Here is a 24385-nt window from a genome sequence, read left to right as displayed (position 1 = left end):
CAGATGCCATCAGAAGTTTAAAACATCTTCAGATAAAATCAAATTAATTATGCTTAAAAACCACTACCAAATTTGCCCACTTGCGGGCTGAAATATTGTTCATTCCCTTTTGATACAAAAAAAAGTGAAAAACTGACAACTCTATTCCTCTAAAACAAAACTCCATGGAGGATCACAGAATACACTGATCATCATAGGAGACATCACTGCAGGATAACTCAAATGCCTGGAAAATTGTCATGAGAAGGTACAAGCATCAAATCAATATGAGAGACATTGCAATGTGGATTTGTGATCCTCAGTGGACTGGTACAATCAGGGTAAACCAGACATGTTACTACAGAAAACAAGGCTTTAAAAAATTTCGGAATTTTCTTGTGTGTCCTTGCTTCACTTCCCACTTGGCTGCCCTAAAGTAAGACACTTCTTCTTCCTTCTTGGGGCCAGGCCCTCAGAAGCTTCCTTCTGCTATTTCAAAAGGGCCTTTAGAAAAATAATTCTTGATTGCATTTAACTGCAATATCTTCATTATATAATGACAGTCAACGCTTACATTAATCATCAGTTTTTGTGAGCAAATGAAACGCTACAGCTTCTTGTAAAACCCCTGATTACAGGTTTTGCTTCTCCCTCCTAAACCTCCCTTTGAATCTCTTACCCAGAGCTTGCTGCTCTTGTTCAGATGTCACAGGATCTCAAAGGTTGGAGAACCAAAGTTTAGCAGAAGACAGCAGAAACACATGAACTGACATAAAGAAAATACCCAATCATGAAATGCTACAGTTTTCATAGGCTGGGTTCATTACACCTAGGGGGAAAGGTTTGAAGTAGTTACTCAAACACAGCTCTCTGGAGCAGCAGTTCAAGGCAACAATACTTGTGTAACAGCACTTTGAGGTCAGCCTGTTTTGTGAAGAAGGCGTTGGACCAGATGACTGTTACAGGTTCTGTCCAACCTTAAACAATTCTGTGATTCTATACTCAGGATGTGACAGACATACTACAAGTTCAGCTCCAAAAGCCCTTCACCTTTCGCAGAGCTGTGAATGCCATGATTTTTACTCTTAGCTGCTCAGTAAGTAAAATTGAGAATCATCACAAGAACACAGACACTTTTCCTGGGGCAGTGGTAGTGCAAACTCTCTACTCAAGGATTTTCTGCTGGTTTATGGCTGCTAACTCCAAGATTGCTCTGTCTGACTCTAAAAACCACCAGAGCAAGCACCAGAAAAGCCTCCCAAAACACCCTGCTATGCAGCTGCTGTGAGAGGAGTTAAAGCAAACACTACAGCCAGAGACACATAACTCACCAGCCATCCTTTATCTGTCCGTACATTTGGGTGGATCAGGTAAAATTTTAGCAGAAAACCATCCTTCTGTTTGCGAGGATGCCCAGAGTAAGACCAAGAGAGCCCATCCCAAAAGCTCTACTTACGGATGGGGTTTCATTTCTATGTAGTTCTTGGGAATGAAGCCGTCTTTTCCATTGAGTTCTGCCTTGTACCAATTCTGATCGCATTCTTCATTCAAAACCTGAAGGAAGGCAGCAAACAAAAATTAAGCTTGACATACGTTCAAGATACAAGCAAGACTGATGAAGGTACCAGGTTAATTCTTCCCATTTGTGTTGAGCAGTTTTTTACATTAATAAAGCTAAACACATTCAAACAGCAAATGTAGATGAACAAAATTCCTTATTTTTATTTTTGAAGGGGATACTTTTCTTGCTGTAATTTTGAACGTGAATGAAAGATCAGGAGTCACAAGAGAGGAGCCACATAAAAAGGTAGCTTTAAAAAGCACAAATTGATATTTCAAAGCATACTTGCTCTAAAAATTTTGATGATTTATTTTTCATTGAATTTCTGTCAACTGGTATGCTGCAATAGGCAAGCCTGGTGCACTGACTGAAAGCAGTCCCTCCAATATTCTATTATGTTCTGTAAATAAAACCATGCTATATTGTTTGAAACTACCTCTCCTCAAGATGATTTTGTGTTTGTCAACACAAAAAAAAAGCCTCAAGTCACAAAAGTATCACATGATTAACATTGCCTGAATGCAGAAAGATGAGGAAATGCAAAGAGAAAGAAACACGAATGCAGATCCAGAGATCACATACTACACACACAGAGTTATGGTGAAGATGTCCAACAAACCCTCAAACTAATTCCTTTGCTATGCCATTATGTTTCTTTATTTCAAGGGTGGTGAGAGGAAATAAAAAAAAAGAAAAAGTAAAACCAGACAAAAATTTGCAAGTGCATGTCTCATTCTTACAGCTGACTAGAGTGCATCAGAAAATTAAACTCCAAAGATCAGTGCTTGCTGCCTTTTAAAATTGACACACCAACACCCTACATCTGCCTCACTGCTGACTGCTATGTATGACAGAGAAAAACCTCAAAACCTACTGAAATGAAATGTGGCAAATAAAAGAGAACAAAATGTGAACTTCCTCAACAAATAACAGGGGCTAATAGTTACTTGGATGTTCCTTCACTCCCAAGGGAAGAGGCTGATGGGATGTACATTCCCCAGGTGCCAGCACTTCCACTGGGGAGATAGCACAGCAGCAGGGCCACATCTACAGAACTTAGGTGAGCAAAGACATCCATCTTTAAGGCCCATTTCTGGATTTTTCAGCTAAAGAGGCTCTAACACTTAAAAGATCCCAAGTACTTACATGTGGATGAAACATTCAAGCTGTCTTTTGTGCAGTTACTACTTTGGGCTTCCATGCATTTATGTACAAGCACTGCTCCAGCATGCACAGCAGAGTTCAGTCTTTTAGCTGGCATCATCTGAGCACAGGTCATGAGCAGTTCAAGCATGGCTCTGTTACAGCTCTGAGATGAGAACTCACACATGGAGAGCTGCCCTGGATCAGCTGATGTCTGCTGGACTGCCTTGGAGCTGTGGGACAGCAACCTGGGCAGGGACTGATTCCTCAACATGAAATACAGGGAGAGACACCAGGAGGAGTTCTGGGAGACTGAACAGGGATGACAGAGATCAAAAATAGGTGTGTAAAAGTGAATTGTGCAGAGACCAGGGAGGGTATGAGCTGAAGCCCAGATCTGTAACTCAGTCATGTAAAGATGTCAGCACATAGCTTCCAAGAATCAGTCATTTGGGCTGTTCTGTACCTCAAGCTGCCTTCACTAGAGTCCTGCACAATAGAACACAACTCAAATACAACATATTTTAATATGATTTCTAACAAACCAAATCTTACACAATGGCATGCATTCCTTTATCAGAGATATCTCCCATGAGCTTTGATAAGCTCATGTGCTACAGACTCGTTTCATCACCATCAGAGAGCAGTTAAGGGATCTGGCAGTCTGTTCTTTTTCCAGAAAGAATGGGTACATTGTAGTTTCACCTGAAGGACAGTGCCACAGTTTTGGGGATTCGGCCGTAGGTATTAAAAAGTTATCATTAATTCTAACGCCCAAATGTAAATTATTTTAATGAGTTTTATCTTGCTCTGAAGATATGTTAATAGATTTGGAGGAGCCAAATCACATCGGGCTTGGGGTACTCATTAATGCCTGGCCTGAAGCCAAATGACAGCGAGGGAGCAGTGCTGAGGGATGCATTAAAACTTTGTGACCAGAATAAAAAATAGCTGATTAAAGGCAGGGTAAGGTAACTGCCTACATATCTGCACGTCCAACCTGTTCAGGGGACTTCTGCTGTAGTGATGAGCCCTCCACAGCTCCACATGAGCTGCTGAGTTTGCTCCCAAGACCTTTTCCTGCCTCACTCCCCCAGGTGGACGCTATCTTCACAGCCCGTTGTCCTTTCTAGGATCACATTAACGAGCTGTCACAGCTCCATCCACACCCTGGCGGGCAGCCAGGGATCCCTGCCCTGTGTTACAGACCGGAGAGCTCATGCACAGACACTCACCCTGTAAACACCCCTGGCTTCCCCTTTCTGGCTCTTCCAGAGAGAACAGAACACACTGTTTGCTCTCCAAAGCTCCACTTTCCCGTACCATTTCAGCAGGAGTCATCTCCACAACACAGATCTGCAAAACCATTTCTTCTGACAGAGTCAGACACCCCTGGAGCTGCCCCCAATGCTTAGCCAAGCAAAACTGACTTGAACTGAAGTGCCTTAAATTCAGGACAACTTTGCAGTCACATGCTGGAATTCTGGTAGTTCTTATGAAGTTATGGAGCTATTATCATGAAAACTGCAGAACTGTCCTGTAAAATTTCAGCTTTCAAAAAAAATTACGCCACTAACATCCTTTAGTGAAATGTAACTAAAAAGTCTGGAAGACACATAGGAATCTTGAGCAGTAATGTATCTGTTTTTGATGTTTACATCTGACATTGCTCTCTTATTTTAAATCATAAATCCACTGAAATGAAAGAACTGACTTTAAGTAATTAAACCATTTTACTGCAAAACGTTTTATGAAAAGCGCCTAGTAAATCCATCTATTCTATATCTCCAAGTGACTTCCAGATAATAAATCATATTAAAATGTATCATCTGGATATTAAAACACAGTGCTATGACTCTAAGAAAAATAATTATTCTTAACTGAATTACAGTAAGATTTCCTTGGACTTACCAAAGCTACAAAATTTAATCTAAGTCCCACATGCATCACTAGATTTTGCTCTTAATAACTTGCTAAGTACAAAACAAAACCACAAATAAATTAAGTAACAAAATGAAACTTTCAAGATTCACTGCTCCAAACTGGACAGCCTTCAACATCTGCAAAAAATGTGAAACACTTTTTTTTTATCGACTGTTCAAAACTGCTGCTCTTTGGGTAGGTCAAAACCTAAAGCATTCCTCTGCATCCAATCCCATGGTGGCAATAGATCCAACCAGGTCTATGCCATAGTGACTGTTCCTTTCACACTGGGGCATCTGTGCCTGAGAGGAGGAAGGAGGAAGGATATTTTTATCCCCTCCATTTGAAGCCATGCTGCCATGTGATGTCCTCAGCCGCAGTCAGCCCTGTTTTACAGTAAGAGTGGCTCAACTGCACCCGGCAGTTTCCCAGTTTGATGACAGCTCTTATCAACAAAAGCCCATCTGTTCCCATGGAAATGGGGAAGAGGCACCGCAGAAGAGTTGCAGCAAGGCAGTTCCCAAGTTTCAGCTAGAACAGTTCACATACAACAACCATCCCCAGCCATGTTCAATTCCTACCTAGCGAGTATTTCCAAGCACACCGTCGGGAATTGTACACCAGTCCCAAACCTCTCAAAACCAAACCACCGTCAGGAACACAAGGCACTAAACAAAAGGCACAAGGAACATAACAAGCAGATATGGCTCAGCTCTCAAGCTGACACCCATATGCAAACATGAAACTAAACATAATGCCTTGAATATTATGTGCTGTGAATTTAGCCAAATTAATCAGCATGGTTCAGTTTTGGAGAGACAACCCCCCAAAAAATTTATTCAGAGAGGGCTCTGAGTTTTGGCTGAAACTTCTCTTTTCCCTGTACTCCAAGGTTTTGGGACTCTTACTGTGCTAACTGAAACAAAGTGTAACACAACTGCTGCAGTAGCACCTGTTATTGCCAATGCAATAACAGGAGTTTTTCTCCTCCACAAAGTCACACTGACAATGCCGCAAAGAAAACAAAGCAATACATTAAAAACATTCCCAAAGTCTAAAACATCCAAGGAAAGCACTCACAACATTCAAACTAGGGCAGGAATTAAAATTTATTAAGTGAACAAATGTTTCAAAGGGAGCAATTCTGCAATTGAATTTCTAAACCTGGAAATTACTTGTCCCAGGATGGAACAGCCCTTGGCAGCAGGGTTCTTACCCTCAGAGAGGGTGTTAAAGCAGAGGTGCTTTAACATTGTTTTTCATTTCAGAGAAAAATGGCTCCTTTTCTGCTCTGAGAGTTACAAACTACATATAAACCAGCAAGTAAAAACTGCTTCAAGGGAAACGGTCTGGATTCAACAAAGCAAGTTCACCACAGCCCAACAGAAAACATTTTTGTTCTCTGTGTAATAAATGCATAGTGTGACGTTGGCTCTCGCAAATGTTGAATGTAAGAAGTTCTGTTAAGATCTGGTTCTCTTATATAAAAGTTTTGTAATGTTGCATGTTGATCTCTGACCATCAGAAAGGTTTGAGCAGGAAGGACTGCACAGAGAGGTGGGATGAAGGAGGAGCTGGGTCTGCAGAGTGACATCTGCACCAGCGCTCAGCTTCCCAGGGGACTGGGTTACCAACAGCAGGTACTGGGGGTGGGTTATTACCAACAGCAGGTACTGGGGGTGGGTTATTACCAACAGCACACAGTGGGGCTGTCACAGTGTGGGCCCTGTGCCTCTGGCTGCAGCTAAGCACACAGTGCTCTCCCTTTTCCTTATTCAGTCCCTTGTTGTGGTTCAATAAACCTTTTAAAATTTTAAAAAGTGAGGTGTTGTTTCTCACATCTGCAAATTTACTGTAAATGGCATCACAGGACATTCAAATTCATTTCTTCAGGGTTTGGCAGAGACAACCCAAGACATGGCCTGGTCACCTGCAGCTCCTGTCTCATCCTCGTGTTGAACAAATGAATCCTGCCTGTGACTGTGAGGCAGGAATGGCATCTTAAGGAAATCTGGGGAAATGACACTGTGACTCAGACTAGAGCAAATCAGTTTTTCTTTCCTTGATTTACTCATCACACAGAGAACAGTTAATTTTAACTGCAAACTTTCAATACATAAAGATACACTGGACAATTAGGGTGACTCAAGAGCACATAACTGCTGAAATATTTTAGGCTTTTCCTTAAATTCAATTTATCATGATAACACATAGGAAATGCAAAATATCCACATTTTTCAGAACAAAGCCTACAGTATCACATTTGGACATCCCTTAAGCCTGTGAATACTTGTTCTCTAGGTAGATATAAAAAGCTGTCAAAATGCTTAACAACCACTGAGCAAATATTAACGAAAACAACCAGAGAAAGATTGTTCCTTAAATTGCACTCAACTACCAAGTAGTATAATATAATACCTAAATAATGGATGTAGATTGCTCTATAATGCAGTAATGTGTTATGGATACAGGTTTTTATTCTCACTCTCTCCAATTCCCATTATCACTATAGAAACACTTCTTCCACCCACAACTTTTTAAAGGCACAAGAAGAGCACAAAACACAAAGTAATTCAGAAAGTCCCTCCACCACAACGAAGTCCAGGGGTCTTTCTTCCCCATGCTTCAGTAGTGCTTTTGTCAGAAGCCTTATCTGAAGTGACACTGCTACTTCAACACACACAGACTTTGCACATGCACACCACAGCCTTTTACCACAACAGCCAAGCAGCTGGAAGCAGAGTCCAGGAGAGGAAATTCTGAATCTTCTCAAAGCAGAAGGCTGGTTCTGGGTTACCAACTGCTGTCTTTAGTTTCTTTGCAAAGAAATTTTGTCTAAGTTATTTCCATTAATCCTGAAGGAACCTGGAAACTCCTCCACAGTAAAATACATTACAAAGTTGAGACAACAAACCAACAATAAAGTCACAGGACAAGGCCACTCTAGGATCTAAGCTTCCCTTTTCAAACCTGAAATAATATTGCCCTCCATATCTGCTGCACAAAACTACTCACAACTGGAGGTTTGTGCAATATTAACATTTACAGATAAATTCAGAATTACCCTAAACTTCTGAAAGGGTTAATAGGGAGAACTAGCTGGGTAAGATTACAGGAAATGATGTTATTTTTAACTGCACGAGCTAAAGACAAATTGTCACTACAATTCCATGTAATATTTCACCATGCCAAACTCAAATCCATAGGAGCACTGATTAAAGTCATCAAGAAATCCACAGTTGCATTGGCTGGCAAGCACAGTAAAATCTGTTGTAACAAAGAAAATTCCAAAGAGAGGACTGGAGCAAGGAATTAGCATTCAACCTTTTACAAAAGCACCTATATTTTTTTGTAGGTAACACAAGAATACTTGAAACAACTTTATGTTAGCTGAGGCACAGCCAAGTCTAGCCACAAGGACAGAACTCTGCATAGAATAACTCACCCTGCCTCCCAGGCCTTGCCAGTCTGGTACTACCATTTCCCCTCTGGCAAAAGTCTTCAGCTGTGAAGAGTTTTTTATTAAGGATAATAGGAAAAAGAGAAGTAAAAAAAAACCAATCTAGACAACAATTCTCTTTCCCTATGGCTCACCTTTTTTGGTTCACGTGGCACAAAGATGAGAGGGAAAAACTCAGTATTTTAAAGTATACTGCAGTGAGCTCCAAAATGTCTAATTGAGATCCTGAAAGGAGTCAATCAAGTTCAAGAAACTTTGCTACAGGTCTTGCATTCCTTCTGTGTAGGAAGCTTCCACTAGCACAAAGAAATGGAGGTAAAATGATAACAAATGTGCCAGTTCTGCCTTTGCTTTTGTGGTGGATAGAGAGCTGTCAGCCCCAGTGACTACAGAATTCCCTTCCAGTTAGTCTTCCCATTGCTACCACCTGTATAAAGGTTAAGCTGTAGATACCACAAATAACCTGTTTTCAAAAAGGTTGATGGAAAATCTCCCTAACAGGAAGCATGGTAGCCTAAAGCAAAAAAATCACTGTTAATGATTTTACAACTCAAATAAAAATAGCTTTACAGAGCTTGAAGTAGCTACAGCTCACATTCTAATTAGGCTTTCCACGTCTCAAAGACCCCCAAGTGCTTCTGAATCAGCAGGGACTCAGAAATGAGATTCATTTTATGTTCAGCAACTTTTATGGTACTTAAATAAACACTAATTCTGACAAACTTCATAATGTAAGGACTACTTCAACAATTGATGCTGCAATGCACAGTCTCATTCCAGTGCCTGATCAAAATGGAGTGCAAACCAGTAAAAGGCTTGTTAGCACAGCTTGAGCTCCATGGCTTGGCCTGAATACGTGGAGGGCAGAACGCTCAGGGATTCACAAGAGCAGTTTCTTAAAAAGAGGAAGGGGAGTGTTGTTTTTCCCCCAAAGACCAAGGGTTAGTTTACAGTGACTAAAGACCAGGACCGGCCACCTTTTATAACTGAGCTGTAGTGCTCAGGATGTTATCACGGAAACAGAAGACAAAACATCCTTCCTTAATCTCAAACCCAATCCACACCAAATTTGGAAGCCCTGAAGAGCACAGCATTTGGTCAGTTTTCTGTTGTGCAGTGTGGATTAATTCACTCAGGTATTAGTAGGGATGGGCATTTGCTTGTGAATGAGTTATTCACAGAGGTTTTATTTAGCATTGCTTAATTTAGGATTAAACAGGGTCCCAGCAAAACCACCTTTGGTGAAGCACAAACTGAAGAACAGGTCATGTGCTGAAGCCCAGAGAGCTCTATGCAATCCTCCCTCTTTTTTCCTGAGGAAAGAAAACAGCCTTGAATTCTGAGTACAAACCTGCTCTATCTGGGAAAGGTTCAAAATCCAAAACCAGACTCCAAAACAACCCAAGTGCATATATGCACATGTCTACGTAAAGAACAGAGCACACATGGCCTTAAGAACCTAAAATAAAGCCTCAATTTTGAGAAGAAAAATTTTGAAAGAAGTCTCTTTACCTACAGGTCAGAGTAAGGTCTCCTGGTTTCTATTCCTGTATCTGCTGCTAACACCAGTGCTATAAATTCCAGGCCATCTTACAAGGGCTGTTTCAAACTGCAACTTCAAGTTTAGCAACATGGACACTGAGCATAAAACACACCTGTTATCACGTGCTCTAGACTATGTATCCAAGTACAGCCAACTCCAACCTTTCAGTCCTTGAATGAAATTGTGAAGCTTTTGTAAGAGCTCTTGGCATAAACTCTGAGGGATGAAGGTTGAAAGTCACTAGCAGAAAATAATAAAAAAGAGCTATTAAACATTCCAATGAGAGTGTTTCAGAATTGTTTTCAAGCTTAACAGAGAAACAGCAGAAATAGCAGCGGGTTTGTGGCAGTTTGCAAAGCATATCCAAATTATACATTTCTCACTTTCTGCACTTCTCTCATTGTGCTGGCGCCATTGTAAGCCAGGACTTGATAGTGTGTCTCAAAAACTGAAAAAGGTAATGAAGAACAACAAGCAACCATAGCATGTGTTTGTCCTTTTAGAGCTTTACAACACAAATGAAGATGGTCACTACACTAAAACTGAAAATACCCTGGGAAAATAGACACGCCTGACAGCCCATAGGTCAGACATTCACAGCTTGCAAAATCCATTCTGTAACCTGCTTTGCATAACAATTTTACTTGAATACCCAGCAGCTCCTACTTCTATTTGCATGTGTCCTACTTGTCTTGCTATCTCCCACTAAAATGCACCGCTGGAGAATGTATTTCTCACTATGTCAGGAGGAAGCAGATACACCTGTCCCAGAGACATGGACAATGCCTCTGATTATAAAGCAGAGGCAGCACCAGAAGGCAGAGCTCCTGTCTGGCTGTCCCACACGATGCCTTAGAACATACCACAGTCAAGACCAAAAACATTCACTGGAGGACAAGGGAAGGTTTGCATGAAGCACAGGATAGTGCACCACTAACAACAGCCCTTGATCACCTCATGCTTGGTACCCCAAACCTCTACAGATATAAAATTCTCAAAACTGCTCCATCAAGAATGAAAAAGAAAAAATGCTGAAATTAGGACAGTTGTCCTTTCTGTTATAAATAGAGGGTGTGTACCATTACCTCTGCTACACTTCACTGCCCAAGAAACCACCAAACCCAACACTCCACTCCAGCACTTTCACTCTTAATTACTGCTTTCCCTAGCACAGAAACTCAACAATTTACATATCACTTTTAACCAGATAGGAATAGTTATTTGTGGAGTGACATCCAGCAACTGCTTCATGTAGGACAATCTCCATTACAACCATTCTAATGCTTGTACACAACAGAGGGGCTGTGATGTACATAAATAACAGCAGGTAAAGTCCAACAGGATGTGTTAAGGGAGACAAACTAATTATGAACACTTGGCATCCTGTAAAAATACCACACTACATAAGGCACCTCGACCCCAGTGCTGGAAAAGCTGGGTGGGAGGAATGATGATTATTAGTGGGACAACTTGGACCTAATCTTTGATCAGAAATTTAGGGTATGTGACCAGAGGGCAGTTTTGCAGCAGCCCTGTGGACATCAAACTACAGTGCTCCCCAGCCACAGCCTTACATGCACTGATTAAGAATTACTTTGCATGGTGGGCAGGTATTACAGCCCTGTCTGTACAGCTCAATATGAGGTGACATCACTGTCATTTCAACCAATTTTCCACTGTAATGTTTGGGGTATTTTCAGAGGAACTGATACCAAGGGAGTTATTCCCTGTCCTGCATTGGCGCAGTTGATTATTTCTGCATAAAACTCTGACAGTTCTTTGATCCTTGTTGAACATCTTCCTGTTTTCACATTTCTTCAACCCATCATGACAGGAGGTGTCACCTAAATGAGGTCACTGCTTGTAAAACAGACTGACAATGGCAGTGGCCACAGGTCAAGGACCACGCCCTCAGGCACCTGCTGTGACTCCTGCAGTTGTCCCATGCAGGGTCAGGAGCTGGACTCGATGATCCTTGTGGGTCCCTTCCAACTCAAGATATTCTGTGATTCTGTTACAACCAGGATCGATAACCCAGGATGCACTGGTAAGTCTGAGTGACTAACCACATGATGTTCTTAAAAAACCTGGAAAAAGTTAAAAAGGAAAAACGTGCATGCCTTGCACTGATCACCAGACAATCTGGGGAGAAGCAAGCCACATACCAACACTGCCTACTACAAAGCAAAAATGAAGGAAAAAAATGTACAAGTTGTCCAAAACCCAACTATGTTTCCGTGGGAAGTACAGTTAGAAACATTATTTGCTGCATTTTAAAACACACTAAGAAAAGGTACAACCCCATAAAGGCCTTAAAAAAAACTTACATGAGTTCAAAGCACCAACTTTCAGTTTTTGTGTCTAAAGGAAGCAAATTAACTTGAGTTGCAGCTGCTCTGGTTTTTTCTAGCGAAAGGCTATTCCAAATGCACGAGCAAAGGGTCCAACATATTTCTGCTACTAATGACAACAGTGCAAGTAAGGGAGGGGAGTGGCAAAAAAGGCTTTCAGCACATTTGGCATACACTTACAAGACAGATAACCTTTAATTTTTTTTCTCTACATGCATGGTTTTGTTTAAACTGTTTTATTATAGTACTCAGTACACTTTCATTTTACACTGCAGACAACTTAACAGAGCAATAAAAACCTCAACTTTGCTTCATCTGGTTTTAAAATGTAAGAACTTTAGGATTTATCATATATTCTTATTCAATATTGATTGCTTAATATATTTTAGTATTGTAAATTTTACAGAATGTAAAACTGTCTTACTCGGATCTTTGTCAGAAAGATTCCAGGAATTATATTTGACAAGTAATTTTCTACAGGACAAAGTTTCCTAGGTTAATTACACCTGATAGGACATATTGAAAAATGTATTTGAAAAAACTATGCAACACTGTAGTTATTATGCTACTGAACTTTTGTGCATCTCTTATTGATGGTCCTCCAAATCCACAGTTAAGTCATGCCTTGAAAGGCACAAAAGCTTATTCTACTAAACACAGAGCTATAAGCCAAAATCTAGTTGATTTAAGCCTTTACTCAGTAATAAGGACTGCAGGCATCTCTCAACATAGTCAGCAATCAAACTGTTAATATTGATATTGCACACATCTTGAACTTGGAATTAACAACCTTACTTGGGAATTCATACTTCTGAGCAGGAATTCCTATCCAGCTACAAACTCAGAGGCCACTCTCAGTCTGGGGTGGCTCCAAGTTTAGCAGCAGCTCTGTGAGCTGCTTTATGCAGTAGCTGCACCCTCCCACCTGTGCTCCCCAGGCACCTGCTTAGTCCCCCACACTGGAGAACTGATGTGCAGAAGAATTTATTTCTCACCTCCTTGTTTGGCTCCACAGAAAGTGCAAGGCAGAGCTCTGGGAGCAAAGCAACAGAGGAGGCAGGAAGGAAAGGAATAGGGCAGGACTGCTGGAGTGGGCACTGCCATGACGCAAACACCCTTGGTTCCACAGTTTCAAAGGACACAAAAGGCTTCTCCAAAATTCTTGCAGCAATCCACCTCTAAATGTACAGATGCAAGAACAGTTCCACTTGCTCAAAGATTTAAACACAGCAGATTAGGGGAAGAAAGGGACAAGAGCTCAAGAAGGAGCACGTGGGTAGTCCTGCTCTGGGGCAACAAAAATTCAGAACTCACTGACTGCAAGTGGGAGGAAGGGAATTGGGGAAGCAGGAGCGAGTGACTCAGCTGAGACCTAGAAGTATTTGTGTTTTCTGATGACAGCCTTATTTGCCCAAGTGTTAAGACTGTTTTTTTCAAACTGTATACAAGCTGGGACCTTTAATGGATAAAGATGGAAAGGAGAGTCAGGTCAGCCATACCTTCATGTCAGCCAGCCAGGTCAAGCTAATGGATCCTGGCAAGACACATCTAAAGATTTCTGCAGTGTAGACAGAAAAAGCTCAGACTTCACGCATGAAACAGCTCTAAAGTTCAGGGACACACAAGAAATGCTGGTGGGCTCATCCATCAAGTCTCTTTTTGTGCTCTGTACTGTCAACAATGACAGCTGCTGGTCCTTCTGACAAGTTTAATTCTTTACAGGTTACATCACCCAGGTGCAGAGCAAAAGTCATCCCTTCCATCCTACCACACATTGCAAAACTGCACACAGGAGAAAGCTGGGCTTTATGGTGCTGGAAATTACAAAATTACATGTGCACAAACCTCACACCTTTTAGACACAGAAGATCAAGGGAGCACTGACTGCAATAACCTCTCTGCAGCAACTGAACAATCACAATTTGACAATCACTATTTACTACTTTCATTCACACCTAAGACCCACATGGACTTTTCTGCCTGTCCCCGGGGCATACTCTGCAATTTGCATTGGAAAGTACAGAGGAAGGGAAAGCCCAGGTTTCACTACCTTGAGACAGCTGCCCCAAACGTCACCACCACCCAGGTCAGGCCCCAGCTGCAGAGGCTCATCACTGGCCAATGAAGCTCAAGTTGCCATTTCCTCTTAGCACCCAAAACGTTTCACAGCCTCAGTGATCTAAGAATAGTATTATCACCATGTATTTGAACTGCCTTTTCCCCAATTTCAAAATACTCCTGACCTCCCCATCCCTGCATTTCAATCACCATCCTACTGAGAAGAGTGAAATAAAGGGTGTTGAAATCTCATTTTAAGGTGAAAAATGAAAATTACTTTTAAAAGGACCACACACCGTTTTTTGAAAAAACTGCTGCAAAGTGCCAAAGATCCTAGAGAGGGTCTGAAAACCCCTGCATGAACTACTGTCAGTCTGTGCAAAAGAAGCCTCTTGAAATACATACCTACAAAATACCTATGTTTCAATATATTTCAAGATAATTACTATATAATTAAATTTATAAAAATACATTTTCTTATTGTTGTTAGGATGGGCAACAACAGTTGCACCTGTACCTTTAGAAAAGCGTAATTTAGCTGTGGCCATAAAATTTCCCAGGCTTATTGATGGAAAACAAAATTATATAAATGCTTGTGGGATAGAAGGACAAAGATTTTTATTAAGCAGACTCCACACACAAAATGGAAAAGAATAACTAGTGATCGTTAGATCAGAAAATAGTATTTAAAGTAATCTAGAAAGCCTCATTACTTTTCTACTGAGTTATGAAAAATCATCATCCAATCTCCAGGCTATATGAGGCGTTCAGATGCAAGGCTTACTGCAGCTGCCTTACACCAACAGACACCACAAATTAAAGATTTGCCTCATCAATCCAGGGCTTCAACAACTCTGTTTGCTAGAATTTTGTGCTGGAGTCTTATGGATCTTGTTTACAGAGCCAACCCCTGCCTCAAAGGGACTGCCATCTACGCTCTGCTTTGCCAAGAACCAAGTTCAGGGGAGAAAAGAAGAAAAGCTTTGTGTTTGCCACAGGAAGGCTTCACAGTGCTTACATGAATTATCCTCCCCTTACAACAGAGGAGATATGATTCATATCAAGTGTCAAAGTACATGAATTCTCAACATCTTTATTTTTCCTTCCACCCTTGACAGCTCCTTGCTGAAGTTATTACCGGGGGAGTGTCACAGCAACAGCTCTTACCTCACCATCTATTCCCCCTTCCTCCTCCACTACCCCAAATGGAACAGGCTTGCTATCACTGAGCCAGCTCATGCAATTCTTTATTCTTTGCAATTTCCTACCTCTCATTTGAAAAAACAAATACTTCACTGTTATCTAAAAATATATTAAAACATTGCCAGCAACTCAGCACTTAAAGCAAAACAACCATCACCACCCAGTGTGAATGCACAATAGAAGGAGCATTTTTGGTAAGGCAAGTTTTTAAAGAGTTCTTGAAAGCTGCAAGAAAAATACCTCGAGTTACAAAAAGAAAGAGCTTCTTTGCCATCGTGAGACTTGGCCAAATGCACAGTCCCAGGGCAGGAATGGAGACAGCCATCCACATCAGCTTGGGGTGGCTGATCCAACTTGCATGGGAGTGCACCTAGCACAACTACTTTATATCAAATTAAAACAACATTACAAAAAAAGTAAACTCCCACACAAGTCCAGAATACCAAGCCAAAACAAAAAAGCCACTGAATGCAAAAAAACACAAAACACAAAACCACAACAAAATCAAACCCAAACCCTTGTCCAGTTCCCAGTGCAACTCTAAGAATGTCTGTGCTACCACAATATAAATGACACTCAACACAGAGTGTCCTGTCTGTAAAGCTCAGACATGTCCCCGAGACACAACTCCACAAGCAGACTTTGTGACAGAGCTAAGTTCAGCTTCTCCCTGTATTTTCTTCCCTCCAGCCATTCATTCTCACCTCTTACTCTCCATCCCCATGCTATGCTGGCCCAAGTGTTTGAGGAGTAAGTCAAGACAGGACAGAGTGAAAGAAAAAACCAAACATACATCATTTTCAAGGGCTCAATTTTTTCCAACTCGCTCAGTCCCAGTGAAGTTCCGTCAGTTGGGTGAATTCTGTTTCTACAGAGCACAGCAATTACAACTAGAGGAGAAGCTCAAGTGGGCCCTGTACTGCACAAAACAGTAAGGCCTGATTAGATTCAGACGCTCCAAGCAGTTGGAGTTCCAGGCAGCAACTTCACTTATGTTCCAGCATTGCAGATTCTCTCACAACCTGGTGTAACAATAAACACCACTGTACAGAAAGGCACTATTTAGATGACCAATAAAAATGACAGACCAAACACAGGAGGACAAGGAACTTGCTTCTTCCTATCCCAGCCTCAAAGCACTATTACATCTTTTCTGCTTTCTCCAAATGTAGCTTCAGAATGGGAACTGACAAATATGCTCCATGTTCAAAGATGATCAGAATACTCAGAGCAATATCCAAATGTTTTAAAAAGAATTCCCTACACTATCTAATCTAGAACTCCATCAGTGTAGTACAATGAAATATCAATTATCCTATGAATCCGTTCATATAGGAGTAACAATAAAATACCAATCTTTTAAAGACAGAGAATCACATTTGCTTTTTACCTCCCACCACCACCAGCTGTCCTTTTCCTTTCATTTCCAGACCTATAGAAGCAATACCCCTTGTTTCATAATTGATGTCCAAAACTGTGTAGAGAGCATAGAGCTTCCTCCCCAGGTTTCAGACAAACAGCTCTTGTAATCTTCAGTCTACCTGACAATGTTTGTTCAGTAAAACGTTACTCCAGTGCAGAAGTCTCCTCTATCACCGAGTTAACCCTTTACAGACAGTTAAATTGAAATGACTTGCCAGTAACCAGAGTGAAGCTGTAGATAAGGAAAAAACAGGGAATTTCATGCTCCATTTGAGTTGTTCCTTCTGCATTTTAACTACCCAGCTACATACTTTCCAGCATTTTGCATTAACTTCTATGTTCTTGTAAGAAGATGAGGAGACACTTCATGAAGTTTTATATTTTGTGTGTATCAAACACTGAGACAAAACTCTGGAAAATCCAATTTCATTTCAGAAAAGCTAGTGAATAAAATAATTCTGACCTGTAGGGAACTAAGAATTTCTCAATCTTCTGAACTGTAATATCCACTATTAATTTGTTGTCATATGTGAATTGCATCCTTTGTAACTCAAAAGAGTTGATCTACCCATCATTTTAGACTGTCTGTTAAGACAAAAAACCCCAACCAAAAAAACCAACAAACCCAACCAAAAAAACCTTCCAAACAACAAACCACTACTACCAAAGTGTACAACTCCAAGTAGCAGTCTTTCAGTGCTTTATTATTTCAAGATAAAATAAACATTTAATCCAAAGTTTGTAGAACACAGCTCAGCCACCTTTGTTCACTATATTTTTTGTAGCTGTTGAAGAAAGGGTTAAAGCCAGGACATTTTCAAATCTAGAGATTAAATGTAATGAGATCAGAATAATAAGATTACCATAATCTGCCTCACACACATAGCTAGGATCAGCCCTAATCTCTTCATTTTGAGACAGATGGAAAAAGCATGAAATCAGAGATAACAGGAGGCCAATTTCCTAGAATCAGGGCTTTGCAACGTTTGCCATAGCTGTAAGTCAATATTTTGCTAGATTTGTACCTATTTAACCAATTCTAATAGAACATACTGGAAGGGAGAATAATGCATCTCTAAATCTGTACTACATAACCTGTAAGTAATACATCAGTGTAATTTTAATATATTGCAGAATATTACAGATTAATTTACTGAGACTGCAGCCAGTACCATTCCCAGATGCTTTAACTGGGAATGCAGCACTAAAGAGCAAACCATTTGAAAAACAAAGATCTTAACACTGCGCATGACCAGAGGCTGCTCATTGATTTTTCCTATGGGGTGGATAAACACCAAGTAGCAATTTGCATCTGTGACCAGTCTGACAGAAAGCAGTGACAGGAAGGGACAGTTTTAACCTCGCTTTAAGACAGAGCATTAAAGAGATGCAGCATGGAACCATCCCTTAACTCTTCTTTTTCTATCTTCAGGATATGAATACTGGGAAGGTATTAAATAGCCTCAAATATACAAGAGAGTGGTTATGGTGGCTACTGTGCTCTTGCCTTGGTGGAAGCTAGCCAAGAATCAACAATAGGGAAACTTGAGAAAAAAAATTAGAAGGAAAAAAAAAGAAAAAAGAAAAGCATGCTGGATTTTAGCACTAAATAGGCTCAGGATGATGCCTCAGGATTAAGTAATACTGTTAAGGGAAACAGAGGTAAGCAAGAAACCATGCAAGGAATTAAAAACAGACTGGTGGCTGTAAGATAAATGGGAAATTGTTTTTCAAACAGCTAACAGCTCCTAACTTTTTCTCAGAAAAAATGGAGCCCTATGCTGCAGGACAGTAAAAGCCTCAGTCTCTCTAAATCAGATCCTGCAACACAACACCTCTGAGGTTCGATGTGACGATTTAGCAGCACTTTAAGACAGTTATGCAAAGACCTGAGAAATGGAAAAAAAAGAAGTGCCACAAGATGCAATCTCTTACTGAGCAGGTTCACCTGTCAGTTCAGACTAATTACTCCAGAAGTCTCAGAGCACAGTTCCCATGCATCTGCTCTTGGCCAATGATTTTAAAACATGCCTTAATTCAGCCCACAAAAAGCCTGTTCACACTCTCACAGCCCTCGTGATTTTGTATTGTATTATACAGACACAGCCACAATTAGGAATTTGGTCGGTCTGCACACAAAGCTCTTTATTGACTCAGCCCTGTTTGTACATATGCAGAACTTGCTGCCCCACCTCTTATCTATTCATTTAAAATGTTAAATTTAACTCTCGTTTGTGGGGAAGACAAAAGCACTTATAAGCCATTTCATTTTGGGATGGTTCCCTGGGGAAAGCCAGAAGGGGAGACCCAATCCTGTCAGCTCTGCAGGGCTACACCAACAATCCCTTCCCCACAAAAAGAACAGCAGCATCGATAGTGTAATTTTACCATCCTGGCAGAAATGAATTTTTGCCATCAGAACCTTGATCCAACTGCATGCAATCAAACCCTTGCTTAAAACAAGACATTTTCTTAACTAGATTAGAAATTCACTTAAAGCAGCATTAACTACAGAAAGAGAAATTAATGAAGCTTACCCTGCACAAATCAAGGCAATTTCAGTGCATATAGCCAACAACATTTTGGCTCAGTGTGACATGAGAGCTCAGTTTTCTACAATATAAAAAACCCTGTTTAAGGCATTTAAGCCACTAATTTACCACTGAGGAACTGCAGTGATACTTATCAGAGATTTGTCACCTGCAGAGGGATGGTTTTAATCAGTGCATTTTTTTATTAAGTTTATTTAATGTTTTTACTGACTTATGTCTAGTAACATCTTGAACTGAAGAGGAAAGGGACAGGTAATTAGTCTGGCTGATTTTCAGAGTGAGAATATTTAATAGAAAAGGGAACTCTCCTCGTTTTCCTGTAACTGCAAGTTGTTCCCACTTCCCTGCTGCTAGCGGGACATGCACACACAAGAGGAAGACACTTGCAAATGGTTTCTGATCCGAATGTTGAGCATCTCTGACTCATTCCTGTCCCATTTGCATAATGCAAAGCACCCCAAGAGCCTGCAAACCTGAGTGTGGCAGGTAACACCACACTGGGGGCAGTCTGCACCACTGGCTCTAGAACATTAAACTCACAAACGTTTCACAGGACGTCTCCAATCTCACCAAACCAGGAGAAAAGAAATGAAGCTTTACTGTACAACATTACAGGAACACCAGTGATTTCCCTGCTCATGTAACTGAATGGGGAAGAAAGAAAGGATAATAAAGAGGGCATTTACTGCAAAGAGATTTTTGGGGACTTACATTTAACGGCTTGAGAGGGCACATTTCCCTCCACCTATTTCAATGGATGGGTGCAGGTCATCAGTCACACTTCAAAAGACACCCAACAAAAAAACTCAACCTGATTGGTTTAAAAAAAACAACAACAACAAAAACCCAGCCAGGATTATGCTAGTGTTATTAACCTGAAGTTCAAAGACAGTTCAAACAGCCCATTGTTACATGCTGTTCAAGCCACCTCTGGAGGTTGAGAGATGCAACTCTGGGCATTTCCACCTGGCCAGGTTCTACTAAGAGAAAAAGAATTCAAATAACAAATGTACTGAAAGATCTTTGTTCACCAGAGCCATGATTAACACTGAATTCAAACTTCTAGGCCTGCAAGAAGGAAACCTTAGTGTCAAAAAAATCAGTTGCCAAGGCAAACACATTAATAAAATATATGTTAAAAAAACATACAGGAAAAATGGATTTCAGTGGATTTTGCAGTTAACTAACCTTTCTGAAAACATGTTTAATCACAACTTTGCTTCACAGGTTGTTCTGACCAATTATTCTAACAGTTTTGAAAACCAGTAGAACCAAACTGCAACAAGTAGTTATGCTCAGTGATCTTTCCAAATCTACAGTTTCCCAAAACAACTGGTTTAAGTTAGAAATCCTTCATTTCTTGTCCAGGTTCCCATAGGTCTTTGATCATGAGGCATACAACTTGTATGTCAATAATCTTAACATTGTATCTTCAACAATTTGATGACAAAGACTTGGGCAATCCACTTGGCCACCATCAATCCCATCTTTTACACAAATGCCAATATTCCAGCACAAAGCCTCCTCAGTGCTTTCCCAGTGACTCGTGCCTTTAGCATATGCAAACCTCAATGGGGCAAACACACCAAATTCTCTAAAAACAGAGTGGGGTTGGTGTACCAATGTCTCATGTTGATCTTCAGTCCATGATAACTTTCAGAAGAAATGTATGATTGTTTTCAGGCTGCTACAGAATAATGAACTATTATATCCCAGAAATCTTTTAATGACATTTAAGTTTAGCCCATTTTTGGGTCACAACAGGCCTGAGTCAAAAAAGTTATAATTCATTCCAACATTAATCCATTTTTCTTTCTTCTCCAAACTCATCATTAAATCAAGGTTCAATTAGTGGAGAACCAATAGGATACAGAATTAAACACCCACAATTCTGTACTCATAAGTCTGGAATAACAAATTCTGGGGTCACAGTGGCCTCAATTTAACCATAAAAAGCTCAGCAATTTCTGGCCAAACAGGAAAGCTTAGCCTTTTTTTTAAAGAGAAAAGAAAAACACCCTCCCACCCGAGCCTGTAAAAACACACACTCCTCAGGAGACTGAGAAAAGAACATGCTTTGGCTACTGCTGATGGAGAGAGGGGCTGGAGAGAAGGCCATCTGAACCACAGACATGGAATCAGATGGCAAAGGATAAAACCATTCCTTTAAAACAACAAAAGCTATCAGAACTAAATGGCATTTGTCTAAGCCCAAAAAGAAGCACCAGATGTCACTTTGAATAGCAGAAAGTGGAAAGACATCAATAATCTCCTCTCTTGGAAAGGAGGAGGAAAGATGACACTGTACATCAAGGACCACACGTGTGCCAGAGCTGCTGATGGTCTGTGACATCCACTCATGCCAAAACACTGCTCCTAAACTGACTTCAACTGGGAAAGTACAAGGCCTAAGAACTCCAAAGCAACTTTAATTTTCATTCTACCTCAGAAAAAGTCCAAAATCACAGCTGTGGGGGCTTCCTGAAACTAAACTGCTCAATTAGACGCTGGAAGGGAGAGGAGAGGGGAAAATGAGAAGAATTAAAGAAAAAAAAGAGGGGGCAACATCTGCACATCAAAGTAATGCTTAAAAAAATCCCCTTGTGCAATGAAGTTCCTCTTTCACTTCAGAACTAATAAAATAGCATTTGTTCATGTCTAATGCTCTCCATAAAAGGAAAAGAAAGCATTTAAATGCCATTTACTCACACAAAGTTCGAAAAGAACTTTGTATCATGAACAGACTGAGCCTACACTAGTGTCTTGTAGCTCACTACCCCATGGACTGGGGTAAGAAACAGTTGCCCAGAGTTACTCAGGGTTAGAAAGAAAAGCAGAATCCTAATAGAGGAATAATTTTTTAAAATTTAAAAAGAGACACTACTTACATTATCTCAGAAGAACAGAAAATATTAAAGTGATAAATGCTGCCTTTTTTTTTAATATAACATACAATTAGAAACACCAGCTATATTGACCATGAAAGTCTACTGCTGCTCTCTTGGCTTGTGGGCATGAACAAAAAAATCCAAGAGTCTCCTCATATGAATAATGCAGAAATGCAGATATGAAATGCCAAAAGCAGTAATTGCTCCAAAATCTTAAAGTCAAGACAGCTGAGGCACAAAATTCTTTATGGAAAAGACCAGAGATAACTAAAACCATCTCCTAATTAGTGTCTCAAATTAGAAGAATTGTTCCAGGTCAAGAACAAACTAGAACAAGAACAGACCTCGTGATGGCTCCGTTGCAGTAACCTGGAAGGGATATCCCAATGCAGGTCACTGACACCCGAGGGTGCATTATTTGACCACAGACTAATTTTAAGCTTCCAAGTCCATTATAGCAGCACAGTATCTCTGTTGTAAGTCTCAATAAAAGCTAAGGCATTAAAACTCTCCCTTACTGGAAGAGTCAATGCTTCGGCCACAAAAAACTCCCTCTAGGCCCCTGACAAGGGGTCAATCACTCCTACACAACAAAATGGGATTTTCAGACCACGCATTAGTGTGGATGCATCCAAAAAGATTCCCAACAGTGGAGTTTGGGAAGACCTCAATATATGGAAGCCAGCTCAGGGGTGTGCTCACCAACCAGGACCAGGCCTTATCTAAAGACTTTAAAGTACATATGATGAGATGACAGCTGCTGGTTTGGTCTCAGCTGCTTTGCAGCAATATTGCCAGTCCACAGCCATAAAACCTCCCTGGAAGTACAGCAAATATCCAATTAAGTTGACTTAGGCAGCTGTTTGGAGGCTGGGCTTTCTGGCAAAGCTATAAAAGCAAAAAGCAATCAGCACCTCAGACCTCCACTTAATCAGTGGCAGGAGAGAACAGAAATATAACTCCTTATAGAGGGCAGATGAATCATTCATTGTGATAAACTGGAAGTAGTCACAAGGCTTTTCTAAGGTTTATTGGAGCTGCTTCATTTAAAAACCCAACAACTCAACTTTTGGCTACTCCTCCCCACAAATGTGCTCATTGACAACATAAGAACCTCACCCTTGGTGGTTAAAAAAGAAACCAAAGGGTCAGTGTCTGCAGCACAGGGAGGCTGTGCCACAGGATCTCAGGACTGGCTGCAGCTTCAGGAGCCATCCCAGAAAGTAACAGAGGGGTGAAGTTACAAAGTTCATCAAGAGAGTGAGGAAATGTACTCAAACCCTAAAATTCATCAGTTACACTGGTAACTTGTAATACTAAAAGGCCAAGTGATAAATGTGAGATTAAATACAATATGGAAAATAATGTGAGAAAAAACACAACCAAAAAGCCAAAGAGCTGTGAATGTATGAAGCTAAGGATTTTAAACTATTACTCCTCAGCAATTATAACACAATCAAAGGGGCAGCAATCTGAAAATAAATTAGAAACATTACCTGTTTCTCGTAAGAACAAAATAAAACAAATATTTTTACACTAAATTTGTGTCAGCCCCTCTGTACTATGAGTACTTACATTTAGCATTTTTGGGATGGGTTAAAATGAACTAAAAGAGTTGCAAAAAGAACCAAGATAAAACAAAGCATGGAATGGGTTTTGGACTGTAAGAGATCAGACTCCCTATCTCCTTCTCAGAAAAAAAAAAAAAGCAACCATGACAAGAAGACATTTGCAAATCAATTCTCCCCATGAGAGGTACAGGGGAGATGTTTTCCTATAGTCTCTTGCAAGGGGAGGGGGAGAGAAGAAGAAAAAAAAAGTCAGTAACACTCCTAGGTAGCATGTTTCAAATGAAGCAAGTCACTTTATTCCACACAATACACGGTTTTGTTAATACGCTTTTTTTTTGTTATAGGCTTTCATGCTGTAATGTACAGATGGATTCAAAATGGGTTTTACAAAGATGCACAGAAGGTGTGGCCACCAATAGCCAGGCACAGCCTCCAGCTGAGTGAGTCACTCCAGCATGACTGAAGGAAGCCAACACCTTACGCAAAGAGGAAGATGATGTCCAGGGCTAGACATCTGACCAACACAGTCAGCACTGGAGTGCTCCATCTAGCCCAGTGTGAATGGCAAATATTCAGAGTACAAAGAACAAAGGAAAAACCTACATGTAACTAGTTTTCTATTTCTTTTAATTGTGAAAATTGCATAATTCACTTCAGATGGGAACTACTCCCAGAACACTGTGAAGAGTAGAATTTACTTCCATTGAAGAAAGTTTAAAGCATAATACACA

The 24385-nt window shown here is 40.5% G+C and overlaps 1 protein-coding gene across 2 annotated transcripts in view; it reads right to left on the bottom strand.

The window, feature by feature from the left end:
* GRB2 (growth factor receptor bound protein 2) overlaps positions 1-24385 on the bottom strand; it is a 55634-nt gene that overhangs the window by 9299 nt on the left and 21950 nt on the right. For both annotated transcript variants that reach the window (XM_030961849.1, XM_030961848.1), the window contains exon 3: positions 1436-1533. In XM_030961849.1, coding sequence (XP_030817709.1) covers positions 1436-1533 — 98 coding nt within the window. The remainder of the gene's footprint in view (positions 1-1435; positions 1534-24385) is intronic.

This window comes from Camarhynchus parvulus, chromosome 18 (genome assembly GCF_901933205.1).
Source record: "Camarhynchus parvulus chromosome 18, STF_HiC, whole genome shotgun sequence".
NCBI lineage: Eukaryota > Metazoa > Chordata > Aves > Passeriformes > Thraupidae > Camarhynchus > Camarhynchus parvulus.
This window is presented reverse-complemented; position numbering and strand designations above follow the sequence as displayed.